We start from the raw sequence: 25,828 nt of genomic DNA on the forward strand, positions 1-25,828 counted from the left end.
ACTATATGTACAAAATAAAATCGAAATGGTTGAAGTGTTGTGCAAAGAAAATTATTATCAAAAAAAGAAACCAAGAACTTGAAGGAGCAAAAATCGGAAGTTGAGCATTCAAAGAGTTGCCACAAAACAACATCAAAGGTACGATTCAATCTAATATAGCTATTTTAATCTTTATCGAAGAAAAAATTCATATGAATTCGGAGTTGAAGCATACACATTTAGTTGGTAGAAGAAACACACTTAACAATATGAGAAGAAAACGAAACAAAATAGGAGCACAGTAAATAAGAATAAAAAATGAAAGTCGCAAAACAAATAAGATGAATAAAGTATAAGATGTAAGAAAAAATAAAAACAGTTTGGAAGAAATAAATTGAAATCACAAAATAGGTGATAGGTTTTGAAAATAAGAAACACCTCGAGAATAAACTAGATCTTGTTATGCAAATAACATCATATAAAATTTGCTATGCAATAAGTGTGATAGAAAAATCGTTAAGTAAAAAGACATTAAAAAAATTACTATTCAAAAATTGTTATTGAGAAAACGATATTGAAGGAAGTGATATTGAGGAAAGAGATATTTATATGCAATAGGAAAGAAAAAGTGCTATTTTGTAGGAAAACGATTGTTAGGTTATAAAGAAATAAATAAATGAAAGGGAAGAATGATGAGAATCACTCCAAATCATGACGAGATTTGTGATGCTGAAAAGTGATAACAAAATTATTATTGGTCAATAATGTCATAAGAAAAGAGGAAATACTGCAAACCATGGAAAATTATTCTTGAGATGATAGAGAAAAAAAAATAGCGGATATTTTTACGAAGAGACCCATTTTTGTGTATTCTTAATATACTTGTTCTTAGTATTTGTTACACTAGCTGTACCATATAGTTGTCTGAACACAATTATTTGTAATGTTGCGAGAGTAATAACGAGAAAATATGTATGTTTTGTGAGTCTTTTGGTTGCACAGTTGGATCAAGGGTTAGATAACTATCATTACAAACTACTAACATGAGGTGCAGAAAAGGAAAGAGGAGAAAATGTAAAATTAGACTTAAATTGTCTCGGTGATCCATTATGGATTCTACAAATATGGGCATACCAAAGATTTAAAATTCTAGTACTAGAAAACAACCATCAATAGAGACATGACATATGTACAGAACATTCTACTACGCCATTCAAAAATCTCGAATACAAGATATATTGTTCTATGCGAGAGTATTATGCACACTGCCAAGGATCACATAGAGGCTATATAAGGGGAATGAATACCGATCAAAGCCATTGTTCAACAATAAAACTATAGTTTTCAGGACATCCACCGACTAACTGTACATATATAGAACCACAACATTTGATTTTCTGATTAGGATGCCTACCTATTAACAATTCAGAATAAGAAGTTAAATGTTATAAGACCATTGGTAGCATATAATCTGCATAGGATAGCAAGACAATTTGGATGTAATAAATATGTGCCTACTTAGTGGTTTCATAAAAGTTTAGATTTGTGGAGAATATCATCCAATATTTCTTCATGATTCCTCTAAGCAAAAGTCTTCTAGTGATAAATGAAGATAGATAAGGTATGGTCATAGGGGAATATAATGTGTATTGCATTCAATATGTTCAAACAAGATGCCCGACCTTTTCACAATTGTGCCAAAAGTTACAAAGAGCCAAGAGGAATCATTTATGCGTAAATTCGAGAGAAAATCATAACATATGGTTAAATTGGCTCTAAGAAAGATAGTATGAATTGTTAGAACATTTACAAGATAAAGGTTTTAATGTAACAGTTGTTAGGAGAATAAGAGAAACTATGATACACATAGACCCAATTGTAGAATTACTAATAAAAATTAACAAGGAATAAAAATAAACGAGAAAAGGAAAAAAATTGTGGTAATAGAAGAAGAAACAGAAGTATTTGGAATTAGGAGAACAAAAAAAAAAGACCATGACTGATAGTTCGAGAATAAGGTCAGTATCGAAGAAATACTCTATCCCCAGAGTCATCACTAAAGAAGTTGAAGAAATGAATGAAGATGAAACATGATGTAATACAACTAAGAGATGAAACAACTGAATAAGGTAGGTTACAAGAACCTTAAAGTAGGTTAAAAAAACTCTTCATTTCATATTTTTTTTCAGAATGTATTTTTGTGTAAGGCTGATAACGCTCTAGTTCTTGTTACTTTGAAAACCAAACTAGATAGGAAACCACAATTCGAGTTAGTATAAGTAAAATAATAGGTTTACCAAAGAAAAAGAATACAATCTCCCATAATTACATGTAATCAAAAGAATAGGTAAATCCTCTCATTTAGTTGGAGAAAAAATGAAAAAATCGTGGGAATAAATGAGGTGTTTATTCCATAGAATAAAGAAGGGAGGAATTTGATTATTGTTTTAATTTTGTGGGTTATAGAGGTATGAATAAGAAATGCCCAAAATAAAAAACATTTGGGATAAAACACATTGATACTCACACACACATACACATAATGCAATATTAAATATCTTTCCTGAAAAGATGAATAAGAACATAAAAGAATCTCAATATTGCTAAGTTATGTAAAATAGAAGTGCAAAACTCTTATTTTACTAACTTAAGAATAAGCAATGTCGAATGAAATAACAGAAAATGAAACAGCTGCAATGGCTGATGGTACGGGGGCTACACCCATCAGAGGAGAAGAAAGTGAAAAAGAAAACATCGAACAGCAATTCCTTATATTGAAGTAAAGGAAACAAATGTTGATAATGAAAAAGAAGGAAATGATGATGGCAATACCACAAAAGAAATAACTTCTAGCATTGTTGTTGGAAAATGAATAGAAAATGAAGAGAATATCTTTCAAGAAATAACTTCTAATGCTGAAGTAAAAAAAAAAGGAAAATTTGATGAAGTAATGAAGACAAATGCAAAAGATAATGAAGGAAGTAATGAACAACATCAAAAGAAGACGAAAAGGAAATCAGAGGAGAAGAATAAGATGAAAATGAAATAATAGAGAAAGGAACATAAGTAGTGTCCGAAGAAAGACAAAATATTGGTAAGCAAAACCAAGTCTCATAAATTATGTATGCATTATTATGACTGACAAATAATAAAGTTAATGTTAATCACTGAACTGAAGAAGAGTCAATAAGCAAACCAAACTCACTATTTGCTGGTACATCAAGAATAAAAAGCCATGACAATGAAGATCCATTCAAGTTGATACTTTTAATTGAGAAATTAAAAGAAAGAAGTGACAAGAAAATCAAACAAAGTAAAATGATAGAACAACAGGTGTTGGGTCACGATGAGTTGATAGAAACAAAAGTGTAGGACGTTAATAAGGTGAGTGTTTTGAAAATATGTATAATTAATAAAATGATATTTCTTCAAGATGATTCCTATAACTTGACTCAACTGACTCGCATCATTCTGATATCTGAGGAACATGAAATAACTATCATAATGCACACCCCTATGATGATAATTACCAAAGAATACCAGCAACCCCCAACTATAAGTAGAATTCATTTGTGTAGAATAACATGATCAACGAAGCTTTGCATCTTGCCAAAGTAATAATATACTTTCATATTCTTTGCAAGAAGTTCTAAGGCCCGATAATATTGTAAAATCCGAAATTTTCAATTCGTATCTCGAGGAAAAAAATAAATATTGGAATTTTATGACAATCTTGAAAGTGGGACTTAGGAGTAAAACTTTAGAATGTTTTTGGTCATTTTTAATGGAATCTGACCTCACCATTATATTCAAAATGATCGAAAAACATAGTTTAGCCTGTAAGCACGCTCAAGTGCGAGTCCGAATAGAAAAGTTACAAATCCTCGATTACCGAGTCGGATCAGGCTAAAATAGTGACCTTTTGCTAGAGTAAGAATTTTTAAGATTCGATTATATATTGGCTTCGTAACGAAAAATTATTGAATATAGACTATTTATTTGTCATTTTTGGAGACCAGAAAGTCGAATTATCGTCAAAAATGAAAACGACATCAAGTTTAGGGGTCACCTCAGGCCAAAAATGTAAATTTTTGTTATAGACATAATTTGTAAAATTTGACTGTACCATTAGATCCGGAACGAAAAATTAGGCGAAATAGAGTATTCATTTGTCAGTTTTGGAGTCCAGATGGTAAAGTTATCATCGATCAAAACAATTGACAAAATACCAAATTCGTCCTAAATTTTATATAAATAATATTTTAATTTTTTTTATCTCATCTTCCCCAACTCGTCCATACAGCCGCGATAATAAACGGAAAAATTTATTTTTCTTCGATCTTCTACCACAGATCCTTCACAAACGGCTCGCCGTCAACGACCGCCGCAGAAGGGAAAAAGATCCGTAGTTTCGACATCTATAAAACCCACCCAAGAACTCTTCATTTCATCTTCTCTTTCACCCGGTATCATCAAAAATCAGCCGTATTTATATACGAAAATTTCAAAACTTTGACCTCGAATTTCGTCCGTTTCTGGGTCAAATCGTCTTCCGACGCAGAAGGAAGAAACGTTCGCAGCCTCGACATCTACAAAACCCACCCAACCTTTTCTCGTTTCACTTTCTATTTCACCCGATATTGTCAAAAATCAGCCGTATTTATATACGAGAATTTTGAAAACTTTGATATCGAATTTCATCGATTTCGAGGTCAAACCGTCCTCCGTCGCAGAAGGGAGAAAGGACGACGACGTCGAGATATTCAAAACTACCAGGCCAGATTCAAAAATTAGCCACTTCGAAGTTCGGTCTGTCTCAATTTCCGTGCCGATCGCCTCGATTTTTGCGTACGTGCTTCGATCCTTTCCCCTAGAGATTGTAAGGAACTCTCAATTTCTATTAGTAATCGTAGATTGTGAAAATTGCATTTAGGATTTTATCGGAAAAATTTTGGATTTATTTCCAAAATATAGAATTCTTTTGTTATTTCAAAAAAATTCACGCCAAAATTACATGTTTGACATGTTTAATTGTATTTTTAACAAATTATACGTGGGTAGGGTATTTTAACGGGTTATTTCCATAAATTGGGTCTTGTACACTGCTCGGACCCCGTTTTGAAAAATAATTTGTATTTTTTTATATTATTGATAAAAATAAATTCTTCAGTTGGAAAATGTGATTTAATATTCAATCAAATCATATTGAGTTGATGAATATCAGAAAATAGATATTTTATTGAAGAGATTGAAAACTGTAAAAATCAGAAAAAAGAAAAAGGGTATGAAAAGGTAAAATGTCAGAGTCACACCCGAGGGGTGATGTCTGCATTTTACGTTGTGTTGTGTGTAGGTTGGTGAATAGATATCCAGGGATAATATTGTTGGTTGCTTGTTTATTTAAATTTCTGTTAACGCGAGGCGCTGTTTACATTTCCGTTATGTTATTTATTTTAGGTCGGGTGGCCACACTTGCATGGTAGGAAACTGGATATTCATTCTCAACTTCGTATTGTTAATTTCTCTTTTGTTTTCAAATGAAAATAATATATATAAGTAACTATTTTGTGAGCTGTTAAAGAGTTTGTGAATGCTTGAAGGGATAGTGCGTCATATCATCCAGAGTGGTGTACTATCCTGAGATGTACGGTAAGGACCACCAAGCTCATACGTGGTATGGGACGCGTATGAGAGTGGAGTCACAACTGGAATTCGGGATATTCCTCTCTATTTTTACCAGTGAACTTGTAATGTAAAGGTGGTCGTATATGAATGGTTTGTATATTTGGGAATCACATGCACGCCTGATAGGCATAGACGAAGATGATTAGTCAGTGATCACTAACAATCTATAGTAGTCGAACGTTCTGACACATCGAAAAGAGACCCATTGCTTACAGTCACGTCAAACGGCCAGCCTGAGCCGGATAAATGGTCAACCAAGCGTGGTAAACAGCGACCAGCCACAAAATCAGGAACTAAAAGCCATAGAAGAATTGTAACATCATGTCCCGACTGGGAGCAATCCAGTCGTGAATCCCAATACTCTACCATTGTGTATTATATATCTGTTGCTTATTTTGATATATAAAATGAAATACATGTTTAATATTTCCATTTGATCAATTAGATTTGTATAAAAAGAGAATGTTATAGTGAGTAATGCTTATTGATGAAATGTCAATTTTAAAATGTTTAGTTGTTCATTCATGGCTATATGTACCAGTTAATCGTAGTTTATTCTGTAAAATTTTATATTGTTAAAATGATTTAGTATGCTTATTCGTTAATGCTAGGAGGGGTTATTGGCAGAAATTGTTTATTTCCTTATTGGATAACCATTGTTACTCACCCTTTCCTTCTCCATTTTTTAGTTTCAGATCTGAAGCTTAGCGAGGCAGGTGTAGAACATAAGTGAAAATCATCTGGTGGGTCAGATAGACAACCAGAGTCCGTCACCTGGTAAGTACTAGGGCTATACCCCCTAGTGGTGTCAGTTCCCCCAAGTAGTCTTATGGATTCTGTCTTGAGTGTTAGGATTTCTGTTAGAGTGAGGAATTTTGTATAATCCTGTATTCTGATTATTCTTCCGCACTCTGATCTTTCATACGTTATTAGACGTATACAGACTTTCGCTAGTATTATATTTTGTATATATATGTAGGATTGTATGTCGTTTATCAGGTGCAGGTTGAACGCCTTGGAATGCTAACATAAACAGAGGAGACCATGCCGAAATTTCGATGTACCACCTAATACCTCGAGTTTTGACATGGAGATTTATTTTAGCATTTGGCGGGGCGCCACAAATATACTATCTGGTCTAGAATTTGTCATTCATTCATCATTATTTACCTGATTAGAACATGAGATATTGATAACTACCGCTCAAGATTTAAGAGAGTTGATCAATAATAATTTGTTTGATGATTCGTTGACCTTCAACTTAGGTACATTTACAACTACAGGACGAGAACCTACGGTATACATCAATGATGGCCCAATGAAGAAAATTACAAAGCGATAGCCGTGATTTTTTACTACATTTCCTCAATAATTGAAAATACATGCTGATGATGTGGCACCCTCGAAATACTAACACAAAGCCTCATGTCAAATCTCGAGGTACTAGATGGTGCCTCAAAATTTTGACATGATTTCCTATGTTTATGTTAGCATTCCAAGGCACTAAATACCTGCTTCACCTGATAAACAATATATATTATATCCTGCATATATACATACAAAATATAATATTAGCAGAAACCCCTATGCATCTAATAGCGTACGATAGATCAGAGTACGAAAGGATAAACAAAATACAGGATTATACAAAAAATCTTCACTCTAACAAAAATCCTAATACTCTATCAAAATCTATAATACAACCAGGACAAACTGGCGTTGCTAGGTATAACCCAGTGCTTATCATGAAAAAGACTCTAGTTGTCTATCTGACCTACCGGATAATCCTCACTTGTGCTCTACACCTGCCTCGTCAAACTCTGAATCTGAACTAAAAAAATAAATAAGGAAAATGTGAGTAAGAATGATTACCCACTAAAGAAGTAAATAATTTTTACCAATAACCTCTTTTAACATGAATTAATAAGCATACTAAATCATTTTAACATATGTAAAGTCTTACAGATTAAACTATGATTAATTATTACATATAGCCAGTGATGAGCAACTAAATATTTTAAAACTCACATTACATCAATCAACAGTGCTCACTATAATATTTTTCATTTTATACAAATCTAATTGACCAAATAGAAGCATTAAATGTAAAACCCCAAATTTTTTATTCGTATCTCAAGGAAAAATAAATAATAAAATTTTGAAAAAATCTTGAAAGTGGGACTTAGGGATAAAACTTTAGCACGTTTCTGATAATTTTTAATAGAATCTGACCTCACCATTGGATTCAAAATGATCAAAAAATATATTTTAGCTTGTAAGCACGTTCAAATGCGAGTTTGGACATAAAAGTTGTAAAATCCTCGATTATTGAGTCGGACTAGGCTAAAATAGTGACTTTTTACTAGAGCAAGAATTATTAAGATTCAATTATATCATTGGATTCATAATAAAAAATTATTGAACATCGACTATTTATTTATCATTTTTGGAGATCAGGAAGTTGAATTATCATTAAAAACGAAAATGACGTCAATTTTAGGGGTCACCTCAGGCCAAAAATGTAAATTTTTTTTAGAGATAGAATTTTTAGAAATTGACCACACCATTAGATCTAGAATGAAAAATTAAACGAAATAGAATATTCATTCGTTATTTTTGGAATCCGGAAGGTTAAGTTATTATCAAACGAAACAATAGGCAAAATACCGATTTCGTTCCAAAATTTATATAAATAAAATTTTTAATTTTTTTTTTGTTTTTTATCTTCTCCAACCCGTCTAAAACAGCCAATAAATTTTTTTTTTTTAATTTTTTGTTTTTAGAAGTTCAACCTCAGATTCACGACAAACGGCTCGCCGTCGACGACCGACACAGAAGGGAGAAACGTCTACAGCCATGTTCTCTACAAAATTCACCCAACCTCTTTCCATTTCACTTTCTTTTTCACCCCGTATCATCAAAAATCAGCCGTATTTATATACGGGGATTTCGAAACTTTGACCTTAGATTTCATCCGTTTCGGGATCAAACCGTCATCCGTCGCAAAAGGGAGAAATGGTGACGGCGTCGAGCTCTTCAAAACCACCAGGCCAGATCCAAACATTAGCAATCTCGAAGTTCGATCCATTTCGATTTTACGCCGTTCGCCTCGATTTTCATGCACGCGCTTTGATCATCTCGCACAAAGATAGTAAGAAACTTTCAATTTTTATTAATAATCATAGATTGTGAAAATTGCATTTAGGATTTTATTAAAAATTGGTGGTGAGTTTCCAAAAATATAGAATTTAATTGGTTATTTCAAATTCACGCCAGAACTTGCACATTTGATATGTTTAACTGTATTTTATAACAAAATATACGTGGGTAGGATATCTCACTGGGTTATTTCCATCAATTAGGTCTTGTGCATCGCTTGGACCCTGTTTTAATCTAAGTTTTGTACTTTTTCAATGTTTTTGATAAAAATAAATTTCATAGTGGAAAAAATGATTTAATATTCAATGAACTCATATTGAGTTGATGAATATCAGAAAGTGGATATTTTGTTTGAGAGATTGAAAATTGTAAAAATCAAAAAATGAAAGAAGAGTATGAAACGGTAAAATGTTAGAGTCACACCGAGGGGTGATGTCTGCATTTATATTGTTGTGTTGTGTGTAGGTTGGTGAACGAATATCTATGGATAATGCTACTGGTTGCATGTTTATTTACTTTTTGTTAGTGCGAGCGCTGTTTACATTTCCATTCAGTTATTTATTTTAGGCTGGGTGGGCACACTTGCATGATAAGAAACTGGATATTCATTCTCAATCTTATATTGTTAATTTCTCTTTTGTTTTCAAATGAAAATATATATATATATATATATATATATATATATTGTGAGCTATTAAAGAGTCTGTGAATGCCTAAAGGGATAGTGCGTCATATCATCCGGAGTGATGTACTATCTTGGGATGTATGGTAGGGACCACCAAGCTCATACGTGGTATGAGACGCGTATGAGAGTGGAGTCACAACTGGATTCCAGGTTTATTCATCTCTATCTTTACCAGTGAACTTGTTATGTAAAGGTGATCGTATATAAATGGTTTGTATATTTGGGAATCACATGCACGCCTGATAGGTATAAACGAAGATGATTAGTCAGTGATTACTAACAATCTATAATAGTCGAACGTTCTGACACATCAAAAATAAATCAATTGCCGAATAAATGGTCCCACAATTATGGTAAACAGCGACCAGTCACAAAATCAGGAACTACTACTTTATTATGAAACATCATGTCCTGACTGAGAACGATCTAGTCATGAATCCCAACACTTTAATTCTAGTACTCCACCATTGTGTATTATGTATCTGTTGCCTTATTTTGATATATAAAATGAAATGCATATTTAATGTTTCCATTTGATCAATTAGATTTGTATAAAAAGAGAATGTTATAGTGAGTAATGATGATCGATGTAATGTGAGTTTTAAAATGTTTAGTTGCTCATCCCTGGCTATATGTACCAATTAATCGTAGTTTCTTCTATAAAACTTTGAATATTTTAAAATGATTCAGTATGTTTATTCGTTCATGTTAGGAGAGGTTATTGGCAGAAATTGTTTGCTTTCCTACTAGGTAGCCATTGTTACTCACCCATTCCTTCTTCATTTTTTTAGTTTCAGATCCGAAGCTTAACGAGGCAGGTGTAGAACATGAGTGAGAATCATCTGGTGGGTCAGATAGACAGCCAGAGTCCGTCACTTGGTAAGTATTGGGATTATACCCCCTAGTGTATCGATTTGTCCAAAAGTATTATAGATTTTGTTCTGAGCGTTAGGACTTTTGTTAGAATGAGAAATTTTTGTATAATCCCGTGTATAAATTTCTTCTTCCACACTCTGATCTATCGTACGTTATTAGATGTATATAGGCTTCCGTTAGTATTATATTTTGTATGTATATATGCAAGATTGTATGTCATTTATCAGGTGCAGGTTGAATGCCTTGGAATGCTAACATAAATAAAGGAGACCATGCCGAAATTTCGAGGTGCCACATAGTACTTCGAGATCTGACATGGGGATTTGTGTTAGCATTTGGCGGGACGCCACATTAAATATACATTTCTTTTTATATATTAAAATAAGGCAACAGATACATAATACACAATGGTGGAGTAGTGAAATTAGAGAGTTGAGATTCACGACTAGATCGTTTCCAGTCGGGACATGATGTTTTATAATAAAGTATTAGTTCTTGATTTTGTGGTTGATTGCTATTTACCACACTTGCGAGACCATTTATCTAGCTCAAGCTGGTCATTTGATGTGATTGTAAGTAATGAGTCTCTTTTCGATGTGTCAAAACATTCAACTACTATAGATTGTTAGTGATCACTGACTAATCATCTTTGTCTATGCCTATCAAGTGTGCATGTCATTTTCAAATATACAATTCCATTCGTATACGATCACTTTTACATTATAAGTTCAATAATAAAGATAAAAGAAATAAATCTGGATTCCAGTTGTAACTCCATTCTCATACGCGTTCCATACCACGTATGAGTTTGATTGTCCATACCGTATATCTCAAAATAAAATATCACTCTGGATGATATGACAGACATCCATTCAAGTATTCACAAGCTCTTTAACAGTTCACAAAATAACTACATATACATATCATTTCCTCTTTTTTTGAAAACAAATAAGAAATTTTCTTTGAAAACAAATGAGAAATTAACATTACAGAGTTGAGAATGAATATCTAGTTTCCTACCATTAAACTAAGGCTACGCAGCTTAAAATAAATAACAATACAGAAAAGTAAATCAATACCTCGTCTTAACAGAAAGTAAATAAATATGCATGTTACCTCGTGACAACAAAAAGTAAATTAACCCTGGATATCCGTTCATCAACCTACACATAACATCATAATGCAAAATATAGACATCACCCATCAGGTGTGATTCTTATTATTTACCGTTTTATCACATTTTCTCCTTTTTTGATTCTTGCATTTTTTATATTTTCAAACACATCGCTCATTTTCTAATAATCATTCACTCAAATATTCATTTTTCAATATTAAATCATTTTTCACAGTTTGAAATTCATTTATATCATTTAGATTGATAATTCACAAAACTTATATCAAAACGGGGTTCGATCAGTACACAGAACCCAACTGGTAGAAATAACCCGGTAAAATGTCCTACTCACGTATAATTTATTATAAAATACAATTAAACATATCAAATATGCAGGTCCTGACATGAATTTGAAATAACAAAATTAATTCTATATTTTTTAACATATTACAAATTTTTGTAAAAAATCCTAAATGCAATTTTCACAATCTACGGTTACTAATAGAAATTGAGAGTCCCTACCAATCTCTTGCTATAGAATTGAAGTACTTGCGTAGAAATCGAGATGATCAGTGTGAAAATCAAGGTAGATTGGATATCGAGACTACTGATTTTTGAATCAGGCCCAGTGGTTTCGAAGATCTCGATGTCGTCGTATTTTCTCCCTTCTACGATAGAAGGCGGTTTGACCTCAAAATAGATGAAATATGAGGTTTAAAAATCGAAACCCCTGCGTCTCATACAGTTAATTTTTGACAAAATAGGAAGAAAGAGATGATAAAAAGAAAAAAAAATTGGGTGGATTTTGTAAAGGTCAATGCTGCGGACATTTTTCTTTTATTCGTCGAAAGTCGACGGTGACCCGTTTGTAACGAATCTAAAATTAAAGTTGGGAGAAAAATCAATTTTTTTAAAAAAAACTCTCGACTGGTTTTTATGCGTTGAAAGAGAAGATGGATAGTTATTTTCATTTAAAATTTATTTATATATGCTGACGGGATGAAATCGCTATTTTTAATGTTGTTTTGTTTGACGATAACTTGACCGTTCGGACTCCAAAAGTGATGAGTAAATACTCTATTTTATATAATTTTTCATTTTGGATCCAATGGAATGGTAAGATTCTAAAAATTCTATTTCTAACAAAAATTCACTTTTTCACTTTGATGGGACCCTAAAATTGATGTTGTTTTCGTTTTTTTTATGATAATTTGACTTTTTGGGCTCCAAAATTGACGAGTAAATCGTTCATTTTCTATAATTTTTCGTTATAAATCCAATGGTGTGATCAAATTTTTAAAAAAAATTCTCTAGTAAAAAATTATTATTTTAACTTAGTCCGACTCGAAAATCGAGGATTTTACAACTTTTTTGTTCAGACTCGCATTTGAGCGTACTTATAGGCTAAAGTATATTTTTCGACCATTTCGAATTCAATAGTTAGGTTAAATTTCATTAAAAATGATCAAAATAAAATCTTAAAGTTTTACCCTAAGTCCTATTTTCAAAATTTTCTCAAAATTCCATTATTTATTTCTCTCGAGATATAATAAAAAACTTGGAGTATTATAGATGAAGTGGCATTTTCGCAATATAAACAAGATATGATGATATGTTCATAGTTGAAAAGATTTTTGAAAATTCCCAGCAAAATCTTCAAACTTTAACTTTCAAAAATAAAGGTCAAATCTTTGTATCGAAAAGCATTGGTCTTGAAGGAATATGGGTTAAAAAATCACATTGCATATGTGTTATTGAGCTATCGGGTGGCGTCATTTACTACTAAACAAGAATGAGATGAATATATGAAGTGGTTGAGGAAAATTAGATTATTAGTACTTAAACTCAGAGAAGAATTTAAGGTGGTAGAAAAAAAGATAAGTAAAGAAAATGAAACTTTAGCTAAAGAAGAGAAAAATACAATAGAAGTTTTAAAGACAATAGAAATAGCAATGACGGATGAACGAGAAAAAACATATCAGTTGGCCATAGAAACTAGAAAATTACAAAATGATATGGAGAAAATAAATAATCGACTAAACAAAATTTAAGAAAACATAGCCGATTTGGAGAGAGAAATAAAAAGATTAATAGAAAATTTTATGCCTAAGAAAAAACTTGTACATGAAGTTTTTGTCTTCTCTCTCGTATGTCAAATCCGACTTTTCAATCTTCTCTCTCTTATATCAAATCGAAATTGATTTTTGACATCACTTTATGAGGATAATTTGATTACTTTGGGAAAATACATTAACGTTTTGGTAATATACATAACTTAGTAATATTTTGGTAATAAACCAAAATATCGATATTTATTTAGTAAATTTATTTTTTAAATTTAAATATTTATTATCTAAATAAAATATGATTTAATGACTACATATTCTAATCTACCTTATTTTATAAAGAATTTATTATTATTTTAATATAAATATATATGAATAAATATTTGTAAATGAACTTAAATGGTTTATCTCATTTGAGATGAGTTGACTCGTTCGAGACAACTCAGTCTCATACATGAACGAGACTAGACGTCAAACCGAGATTTGAGACCATAATTTATAGTAGATAACTTACTCCATGACCTCAATACCATTCCAAATCATCCAAATTTTAAACCATGTCCTATAACTTGAAACTAGAAGGGTTCATATCTTGTATGTATGATAGATTAATTGTGTACTTAGGCTTATCAATGGATAGTAGAAAATCCAAATTCGATTCGTAATCGAAATTTTAGATATCATATTTGAATTCAAATGTTAGATGAAGATTCAAATATGTTTCGAATACAAATTCAGATGTTGATACATTTGATCTGATAAAATTTGATCCAATTTAATAAATTATATAAGTAGGTGGCACCTGCAAATCCATATATAATATAAGGATCTTTTTATAATTTAAAAGGATTTAGAGGATAACATAGAAATTATCATAATTTCTTTTTGAGTTTCTTCATCATCAGAAGCAACTGTAGGGTTATGGTTTGTGTTGCTGGATGTTACAAAGTTACATCCGAATTAAAATTCAATTAGATTATCGAATATCCTATAATATTTGATTTGATTCTAAGTTCTTTACAAACTTCATGAACTCATCTTCTCTGTTCAGGTGTATAAAAAAATCCTCCCCTCTTCAACCCTTGATTTTGAATATCAAAATACCCTCTCATCTTCAACCATGTTTTCAAGATTGAATAGGTTAAGGAAAAGGTTGAAGACGAGAAATTTTAATATAAAAAAATTGAGGGTTTCTTGGATATGTGTGTGTGTGTGAGAGAGAGAGAGAGAGAGAGAGAGCCAAAGAAGATGATCAACATCCTTGAGTCTTCATCATTGGTGTTAAGATCACCAGCGGCACAAACTCTAACCCTTCAGCTGCTTCTGATGATGAAGAAACCTCAAAAAGAAATTATGACAATTTCTATGTTATCCTCTAAATCCTTTTAAATTATAAAAAGATTCTTATATTTATATGGATTTGCAGGTGCCACCTACTTATATAATTTATTAAATTGGATCAAATTTTATCAGATCAAATGTATCAACATCTAAATCCGTATTTGAAACATATTTGAATCTTCAACTAACATTTGAATTCGAATATGATATCTAAAATTTCGATTACGAATCGAATTTGGATTTTCAACTATCCATTGATAAACCTAAGTACACGATTAATCTATACATACATATAAGATGTGAACCCTTCTAGTCTCAAGTTATAAGACATGGTTTAAAATTTGGATGATTCAAAATGGTATTGAGGTCATAGAGTAAGTTATCCACCATAAATCATGGTCTCAAATCTCGATTTGACGTCTAGCCTCGTTCATGTATGAGACCGAGTTGTCTCGAACAAGTCAACTCATCTCAAATGAGATAAATCATTTAGGTTCATTTACAAATATTTATTCATATATATTTATATTAAAATAATAATAAATTCTTTATAAAATAAGATAGATTAGAATATGTAATCATTAAATCATATTTTATTTAGATAATAAATATTTAAATTTAAAAAATAAATTAATTTAATTAAAAAAAATTTACTAAATAAATATCGATATTTTGGTTTATTAACAAAATATTACTAAGTTATTATGTATATTACCAAAATGTTAATGCATTTTCTCAATGTGATCAAATTATCCTCATAAAATGATGTCAAAAATCAATTTCGATTTGGCATAAGAGTGAGAAGATTGAAAAATCAGATTTGACATACAAGAGAGAAGATAAAACTTCATTTACAAGCTTTGTCTTCTCACTCCTTCCATTTTCTTCTTCATTTTCGTTGGTGTGACTGGTCCTAAACTCTTCTTACATTTCTTTTACTCCATTTCTTTATACGGTCGAGGCTGAAGGTATCATCTTCATCTTCCATCATCATTCTTCCTTATATGCAATGAATTCATGTGAAGAGATTTTGTTTTCGATCATCGAACGAAGTGAATGTGATTTTCATATTATTTTTTTCTTAATGCAATTTGTGATTTTCCTACACACTTTGACTGTAAGATAGCAACTTCACTGAAATCTTAAAGATGTGTTGACTGTGTTTGACAATTGTTGATGTTTCTATGAGTTTTTAAACTATGCAATGTGTGATGCATTGGTTATTTGACAATTTATGATCAAAACATCAAAGATAAGCACCTATATGTTGTGGACTACGTTTACAAAATGTTGGTAGATATAATTTTAACCTTAAGGATATACTAACATATGTTGGGTCTATTATTGACAATTTTAAAGGATTTTTTTACATGATAAATATAACTAAACATATATTACATGATGATGGACGTTTAATATAGAGTTGACTTAGCAAGTACATTACGTTGACAATCATTGAGTAACAAGTTGACAAACCTTTAATATGAACATTGATATCAAAATTCAATTTTGTAAGACCATTTTATTGATGTGAGGGGACTTTAAGAAATAAACATTTACTAATTGGGTTATTAAGATACCACCCCAAAACCAAAACTCTAATTTCAGAGGTGGTTTTGGCACAATGAAAAATACCAACAGGGAAGGATTATTTAAATTGGGGAAAGGGCAGGGATATTTTTGAAATATAAATATAATAATTGTCTCTGTCGATATTTTTCTTGGCAAAAGCATGTAATACCCCCCTCTCAAATAATGGAGCTATCAAGGCAAAAAACTACTAAACCAATTCATTTACCCCCAAAATTTTGATAGACAAAAAATACTAAAGGGGACATCTAGAGAGAGAGAGAGAGATTAAATTAAATAAGACAAAGTAATGAAATGCGTGGATAGCTACAAATCTACAATTTAGATTTGTGTGCACATGTGCTAAGATTTCAAGTTTTACCTTATTTTAAAGCTTTAACATTTGATAAAGAAATCATTTTTATTCTCAAGTTATTTTCTTCTGCTACAATTTAAGAAGAACAAAGTTCTGATCTTTTTCTCTCCGGTTTTTCAATCTCACTGGTAAGGACTAAGGGGAGAATAAAATTACTGTTCTTTTAGGGCATTCAAAGTTGCTTTTTTTTTTTTTTTGTTCTTCTGGTTATTGTTCCTTGTTCAGATCTGCTAGTTTTATTGAGATAGATACTTGATAAGAGAAGAAACTAACAGTGGGTTTTCTCGATCTTGGTCTGTTCTTAGCCCACATAGCACTAAAACTAGAAACACAAAACTCCCCAGATGGATCTCATGTACTAGAGAGACAAAAATTGGTTTTTCTTCTTCTTTTCATCTGGGTTTTTTGAAAAGTAAGGAAAGACCCTTAAGTTTCCTTGATATGAAGTTTTCTTAGAGTGAATCAAGAATTTGGTCTTTCTTATTTTCTGTTTTGTTATATTTGAAGTTGGATTTGTTCTTTTTGGGTAATGGAGAAGGTCCAAAGGGTAGAAGTTCTGTGTCTGATTTGTATAATTTTGGTCTCTAGATTTATAAGAAATGGAGAAGCTGAGACAAAACCATTTCTGATAAATTGTGGTGTAAATTCTAGCATCACTGTTGATGGTAGAAGATGGATAGGAGATTTGGTCCCTAATACCAATCTCACCCTCAGTTCTCGTGGGGTCGCTGCTTCAACATCGGTTACTGACACTGATTCAATATATGCCACTCTCTACAAAACTGCTCGGCTTTTCTCCAAAACATCGAATTATACCATTAAAATTGATTCTGGAAGCTATTATCTTAGGCTCCATTTTTATCCATTCTCCTTCGAAGATCACAATGTTAACGATTCTTTGTTTGATGTAATGGGGAACCATCTGAAATTGGTTTCGGAGTTTAGTGTACCTGTTGAGATTTCTCGCAAGAATTCTTACTTGAAGACATTGGGAAGTAATTATACTTTGCTATCATTGATGAAAGAGTATTTCCTCACTGTCGATTCAGATCAACTTGTGATCAAGTTCGTCCCCACTGCCAGATCTTTCGCATTTGTTAATGCCATCGAAGTTATCCCAATTCACAATAAACTGTTTGTGGATTCTGTCGGTAAAGTAGTTGCAAATAGTGTGAATGGTTCTTTAAACTTAAGAGACCGTGGGATCGAGACCATGTATAGATTGAACGTCGGAGGTCCTGAAATTAAACCCTATCAAGATCAAGACCTTTGGAGAATATGGGAATCGGATATTAGCTTCATGTTTGCTGCGTATGCTGGATCTGAGATCAAGAGCACATCGAATATTACCTACTCGTCTATAAATGATTCTTCAATTGCACCTGTTCTAGTGTATGAAACAGCAAGAATTATGGCCAACAATGAAGTTTTGGAGAAGAGATTCAACATGTCGTGGAAGTTCGACGTGGATCCAAATTTTGATTACTTGGTCAGATTACATTTCTGTGAATTATACTATGAAAAGGCCAATCAGCGGATATTCAGGATCTATATAAACAACAGGACAGCTTCAGAGAATTTCGACGTATATGCTCTCGCTGGGGGGAAGAACAAGGCATATCATCAAGATTATTTGGATATGGTGTCCTCTCAGATCAACACACTTTGGATTCAACTTGGACCTGATATAGCGGCTGGTGCTTTGGGGACTGATGCACTCTTGAATGGGATGGAAATTTTCAAGCTCAGTCGAAATGGTGATCTTGCCCATGTGTACGGAAGATTTGGTTCAGCGGTGACAGTGGGGTCGGGTAAAAAGTTGGCTCTTTGGGCAGGAATTGGGGCAGGTATAGCTTCAATTGCCATTATTGCTGCTTTGTGTATTATGTTCTTTTGTTACTGTGATCATCGGAAAAAAAAGGCTCCAAACAAAAACCAGCCTTTTGGGTTGCACTCGATGTTCCTTCATGGGTCCATTGGAAATAGCATTACCAATGCTCGAGGGGGAAGTTTGAATCTAAATGGGTCTATGGCTTCTACTAGAATTGGCAAGTGGTTTACATTGGCTGAGCTTAGAATTGCAACAAATAATTTTGACGAGTCGTTAGTGATTGGTGTTGGAGGTTTCGGAAAGGTTTACAAGGGTGAAATTGATGATGGCACCCTAGTTGCAATCAAGCGAGCTCACCCCAAATCTAAACAAGGCTTGGCTGAATTTGAGACCGAGATTGAGATGCTTTCAAAGCTCAGGCACCGACATCTAGTCTCGATGATTGGATTTTGTGAGGAACAAAATGAAATGATCTTAGTGTATGAGTACATGGCAAACGGTACACTCAGGAGTCATCTTTTTGGGAGTGATCTTCCCTCTTTAACATGGAAACAACGACTAGATGTCTGCATCGGAGCTGCACGTGGACTCCACTACCTTCACACGGGTGCAGAGAGGGGTATAATCCATAGGGATGTCAAAACGACAAACATACTATTAGATGAGAAATTTGTTGCAAAGATGGCCGATTTTGGGTTATCGAAAACGAGTCCTGCATTGGATTATACTCACATTAGTACTGTGGTAAAGGGAAGCTTTGGATATCTTGATCCCGAATACTTCCGAAGGCAACAATTGACTGAAAAGTCCGATGTTTATTCTTTCGGTGTAGTATTGTTTGAAGTTATTTGTGCCCGACCTGTTATCAATCCATGCTTGCCAAAAGATCAGATCAATCTTGCGGAATGGGTGCTCCAATGGCAACGTAAGGGATTGCTCGAAACCATTGTTGACACACGACTAGAAGGAAAATACTTTCCAGAGTCGTTGAAGAAATTCGGGGAGATTGCGGTGAAATGCCTTGCTGATGAGGGAAAGAACCGACCTACGATGGGTGAAGTATTGTGGCACTTGGAGCATGTCTTGCAACTACATGTAGCTTCAATGCACAATGATGACATGTGCGATGCCTTTTCAAGGAGTCATATTTCTGCGAGTCTTGGACAGGGAAAGGTGGGTGGAGACAACAACGTTGACCTTAAATCCAAAGAGTGTGGAGAACCCACAACCAAGCAAACCATCATGTTGGATTGACGAGTTCATGCAGATGGTTCACCCAAAGGTGAGCACTAGACACTGTTCTTTACATTCTTAGAAAATTATTTTGGTTAAGCCCGTTGAAGCTTTGATAATTTCTCTTACAATATTCATTGCCCACAACGAAAGAGAACTCGTAGTAATCCGAGGAAGTAACTAATTCAAATGGCTCGTTAGTTACACTTCGTTGGTCGTTTGGAGTCATAGTCACAAAATTCTCCGAATAAGGGACTAGCTGATTAAATTGACAAATCTACAATTTGTCAATTAATCTTGGAATATGATGACAGTTTTACCATTCACCCCAAAAATATTTATTTTCTTCAACAATCAAATCTCAAGAAGATAGGATGTTTAGGGAGTTGAAGATGATGGTTTGGTATTAAACTCATAAACATCATTTGTGTATTCTCCAAAATTTTCACGATTTTTTAACAAATTTCTCTAAATTAACCAATGGAGAAATTAGTTTGTCAAATTTTTTAGTTGGGGTAGTGAATTTCACTATGAATTGATGTATAAATGTTTTTTTTTTTTTATGATTAGAAGGGTATCTAGGCCAGCTTGCGTGCACCAACTATTCCCTCCTCCCCGAACAAGGCTTGCGAAACAGGATTTTAATCCTGCGGTCCGTGGCCACTGATATTAGTAGCTGGTGGGAATCGAACTTGAGACCACAGGGGAGCACACCCCTTGATCCCGAAGTGCTACCACTCGGCCACCCATCTGGTGGTTATGTATAAATGTTTGGATTTGAGATTATGCTCCCCTATAAAATTAGAAAAGCACTTTCCGCATTAGGGAAAAGTTTCTTTACAGTTCATCCAAGAGGGAAAAATGTAACTGGATTTCACGTGGATGTGGAGCACACAATTTTTTAAAAACTTTAAAATCAATAAATAAATTTTTATTAATTTATTTTAATTTTTATATCTGATCTAGATCATGAACTCTAGACTCTAGAGGCTAGTTGTTATTTTGCCAATGTTGTGGGCTGAATAACCCTTGGTAAGAGTGGGAGCTATTGAGAATCACCAGAGTGGTCTAAATCCCAACATATCTGTCATGATTTGGATGCCAAATCACAACAGATCAATTACGATTTGGTAGCCAAATCCTTGGCTATCTTTTTCATTTAAATTCCAAATGTGTTGTAAATATTCATTTATTTTCTCCCATAGATAAAGGTGAAGGGAGTCTGTCTATATATATATATCACGGTCAATGGCAAACTTTTTAGCAAACTTTTTGGCAAAATATTTTTCAAAACATGAGTTAGAAGTTTTGGAATGGGCTGATTTTTGGTGAGGATGATCTCTACGGTCCATTCCAAAACTTCTAACCCCATCAAAAATAGTTTACAAAAAATGGACGGTCCACGATTTTTCAACTTGTAAACATGGGTTAGAAGTATTGGAATGGGCTGATTTTTGGTGAGGATGATCTCAACGGATTATGACCCCTATTACGACTCACATTACGACTCATCGTTTGTCTTATATGGGCAAAAATGTTTGGAATGGGCTGGTTTTTTGTGAGGATGATCTCTGTGATGAGGGGATCATCCTGGCAAAAAATCATCCCATTCCAAAACTTCTAACCCCATCAAAATTGATTTACAAAAATTGGACGGTCTAAAAATTTTCAACTTGTAAACATGGGGCTAGAAGTTTCATAATGAGCTGATTTTTGGCAAGGATGATCTCCTCACCATAGAGATCATCCTCACAAAAAATCAGCCCATTCCAACCATTTTTGCCCATATAAGACAAAACGGTGTGTCGCAATGTGAGTCGTAATAGGGGTATACGGAACCCGACTCTATATATATATATATATATAGGGAAATGTTCAGCACCCTAAGTTTTACCACACACTTTAACAAACGTTTTTTGTCCTACATGGGTTAGAAGTTTTGGAATGGGCTGATTTTTGGTGAGGATGATCTCTATGATTAGAAGATCATCCTCCCCAAAAATCAGCCCATTCCGAAATGTTTAGCCCCATGTTTACAAGTTGAAAAATCGTGGACCGTCCATTTTTTATAAATCATTTTTGATGGGGTTAGAAGTTTTGGAATGAACTGATTTTTGGTGAGGATGATCTCCTCACCATAGAGATCATCCTCACCAAAAATCAGTCCATTCCGAAACTTCTAACCCATGTAGGACAAAACGCGTTTGTTAAAGTGTGTGGTAAAACTTAGGGTGCCGAACGGGACCATATATATATATATATATATATGTGTGTGTGTGTGTGTGGGTAGCCTTCAATGGCTAACTTTTTGGCAAAACATTTTTCAAAACATGAGTTAGAAGTTTTGGAATGGGATGATTTTTGGTGAGGATGATCTCTACGGTGAGGAGATCATTCTCACCAAAAATCAGTCCATTCCAAAACTTCTAACCCATGTTTACAAGTTGAAAAATCCGTAGAGATCATCCTCACCAAAAATCAGCCCATTCCAAAACTTCTAACCCATGTTTACAAGTTGAAAAATCGTGGACCGTCCATTTTTTGTAAACTATTTTTGATGGGGTTAGAAGTTTGGTGAGGAGATCATCCTCACCAAAAATCAGCCCATTCCAAAATTTCTAACTCATGTTTTGAAAAATGTTTTGCCAAAAAGTTGGCTAAAAAGTTGGCCCTTGAACGCCACTCTATATATATATATATAGGGTCGGGTTATTACGACCCCCTTTGCGACACACCTTTTTGTCTTATATGGGCAAAAATGTTTGGAATGGGCTGATTTTTTGTGAGGATGATCTCTGTGATGAGGGAATCATCCTGGCAAAAAATCATCCCATTCCAAAACTTCTAACCCCATCAAAATTGATTTACAAAAATTGGACGGTCTATAATTTTTCAACAAAAATCGGACGGTCTAGAAGTTTTGGAATGGGATGATTTTTTGCCAGGATGATCTCCTCACCATAGAGATCATCCTCACAAAAAATCAGCCCATTCCAAACATTTTTTCCCATATAAGACAAAAAGGTGTGTCGCAAAGGGGGTCGTAATAACGCGACCCATATATATATATATAGATAGATAAATAGATAGAGAGAGAGAGAGAGAGAGAGAGAGAGAGAGAGAGAGAGAGAGAGAGAGAGATTGGTTAGCTTGTTTATAATGAGTTCGGTAACTCGATGCTGACGGGATTTGAACCCAGGTCTCTAATATCATCACCCAAAGACTTTCACCATCTAAGCTAGTTGGCAGCCGCATTTTATACGTACTATAACATGGATGATCTAAAGAAACACTTACTTAGAATACAAATTTAAATCTCTGTTTCACATGGTACCAAAACCACAAACCTGATCCTTTTTTTTTTTTTTTTCCCCATTAAAAATCTCTCGCCTTTTCACCATCTTTATGATGTCGTCTCCTTCAAGATAATCAAATGGCTTTGGTGATATTCATCATCCACTGATAATTACAACCATCATTTTTATAATCCAGTAAATGTGCTTATTTCTACCCTTTTTGCTGTGACGATTAACAGATATGCAGTAGTGTGATGCGTATGGCTCTCACAGCAACAAAATAAAATCAGGTTCCTTGATGGTAATGGGAGAAAATCCAATGTTTTTTTTATCAGATTATGGATCTTGGGTTACGGATTGATATTTATGAACGATTTTTACAAGGAAATGCCTCTCAAGTCTATCGTGTCCGAAGTGAAATCATTACTCTCTCAAGCTCAACTTTCGATTCTACTTATAGCACCAAGATGGAAGCCTCATGAGATGAATTATTTTCCTATATATAGCCATCTCATCCTGTTCTTGAGGTACCATGAGGGTTATCATCGCCATTCAATAAGAAGGGTAATGCAAATTTTTTTTTATGGGTCTTAATCACAGTTCTGCAGCTATAATGAGTCAGATCTTATTAATTAATCCCCTACCATCAGTTAATAAAGCTTATAGTGTTGTACTTCAAGAAGAACACCAATGACTTATCGATGTTTCATACGAGCCTCACCTTGATCATGTTATTGTTGCTGTTAATCAACTTAGTCTCATTAATTCCAACCCCATAGCTGCTGGTGTTGGTCAGACACTTACCACACAAGCTGTGGAAACTCATTCAAGCGACGTTGTGAGGTGCATGTGGTAAAATCGACCATACAGAGGATTGTTGCTATAGCAGACATAGGTTCCCACATCGTAACGACAATGGAAACCATCTAACACGACATGAAGGCTAGCACATCAACAGTGTTTAATCCAATCCTCTCCTATCTACAACCACAACTACTCAATTTACTAAGGAGCAACATCATCAACTCTTAAGCCTTCTATACTTGGATAAAGAGAATCTTAGGTGCAAATGTGGCTGCTAAAGGATCTTTCAATGACTCTTTTCTCTCTATATTTAGATCATAGATAATACATGTACTATCAACCACATGACTCCTTTTGACTTTACTTCCACCAAGGAGTATTCATCTTCCTTCCATACTGTCAGATTGCCTACTTGCAATCTCATACCCATAAACAAAATCGGTGATTTAGGGCCAATACTTAATTCTTTTAAAGCGAATTCTATTGTTCTTAGGCTAAAAGGCCTTTCTTTACTTAAAAAAATGAGTCAAATTGATCAAAATGACTCTTTGCTCTTATGTCTTACACCAAGAGGACTTGCTTTTTGAAATGTTGTTTATGTCAGACAAAGAATCTCATTCTACGCTTGCTTTTGTAGATAATTACAAGAGGATAAAGGTGTCCCCCCATGACATCTGAAAAAATTTTCACCATCCTTTTGCCAAGAAACATAGGGTGGTAAATTTTTCATTTTGTCCTTTTATTAAGGATGCAAGTTAAAATTGGTGTGAGATATGACTCATGTAATTAATTAGAGAATGAAGTATAAGATTATTTTATCCTCTAAAGTCTAAAAGCAAGAGCAAAAGTGGTGCCCTTCGACTTTTGGATGAAAATTAAAGGTTTTGCTTTTGCAAAAAAGTGTCATATGGGACAATTCTTGTGAATATTTACATGATAACAAAATCACCTTTTTATCACATGGCACCCTCACTCTTTCTATTATGATCCATTACTAGTCCTTAGGTCAAGGTTCGTTGACTGAGGCTACAATGGCATCATTATTTCATGTGAGCTGAAATGAATCTCAATGTTCTCATCGTGTTCAATAAAGCAAATCTGAATATGTCTTGTTTGAGTGACACAAACCCCAAAACAATTTTAACCATTTTTTTTTGACATGAACATCCCTTCAAAACTAATCTTTCCAAGGAATTTTATTTTGCTCATAGTGCTTATAGAATCCGGGGATCCACCAATCACATAAGCCCGCATGTATTGAATGGCTTCTACAATTTACAAAATTACCCTTATTAGGCTTGACGAGGCACGAGCTAGAGTGTCTGAGAAAAAAAAAACACTCCTTTCCAAGTGCTCCAACAATAAATCCCCCTTTGAAATTTTGAAGGAGAATTCAACACATTAAATCATCTCAAAATCTGATTTCTCAAAAGCGTAGCAGTTAAAATCTAAGTAGGCATTTGGATATGACTCCTTTGCTACTTCTGACTCTTGTAGGGAGTTAGAAGTCATTTGGATGTGTTTGGATGAACAACTCCTTCGAAGAATTACTCCGCGCAAGAGCAAGAAATTACTCATTGTAAAGAAGTCGAGAAAACCTATTTCTCAAAACTCATCTTGCGGTGAGTCAAAATCTAACGGTTTGTTTTACCAAAATATCCTTAATTTTATTAATTTTCTATGAAAATATTCCTAATTCATTTGCCCTTAAATCAAATGAAAGAAACCTTTATTAATATTTAATTTTTTTTTTAAATTTTGAGTATAATGGATTTAAACACATTATATTAATATTTAATATTTAAAATATTATT

General features: G+C 33.5%; 1 protein-coding gene across 3 annotated transcripts; it reads left to right on the top strand.

The window, feature by feature from the left end:
• Positions 1-16,829: 16,829 nt before the first annotated feature.
• HERK2 (hercules receptor kinase 2) lies at positions 16,830-24,169 on the top strand. 3 transcript variants are annotated; one of them, XM_086420755.1, is made up of 2 exons: positions 16,830-19,963; positions 23,450-24,169. In XM_086420755.1, the coding sequence occupies exon 1, from the start codon at positions 17,380-17,382 to the stop codon at positions 19,933-19,935; it is 2,556 nt and encodes an 851-aa protein (XP_086276881.1). In that variant the 5' UTR covers positions 16,830-17,379; the 3' UTR covers positions 19,936-19,963; positions 23,450-24,169. The 3 variants fall into 3 exon arrangements, with proteins under 3 accessions (XP_086276881.1, XP_086276882.1, XP_086276884.1); XM_086420756.1 differs by lacking the exon at positions 23,450-24,169 and adding an exon at positions 20,485-20,926; XM_086420758.1 differs by lacking the exon at positions 23,450-24,169 and adding an exon at positions 20,488-20,926.
• Positions 24,170-25,828: the final 1,659 nt, after the last annotated feature.

Source organism: Akebia trifoliata, chromosome 13 (genome assembly GCF_017979445.1).
Source record: "Akebia trifoliata isolate Shusen 1 chromosome 13, ASM1797944v1, whole genome shotgun sequence".
Lineage (NCBI taxonomy): Eukaryota > Viridiplantae > Streptophyta > Magnoliopsida > Ranunculales > Lardizabalaceae > Akebia > Akebia trifoliata.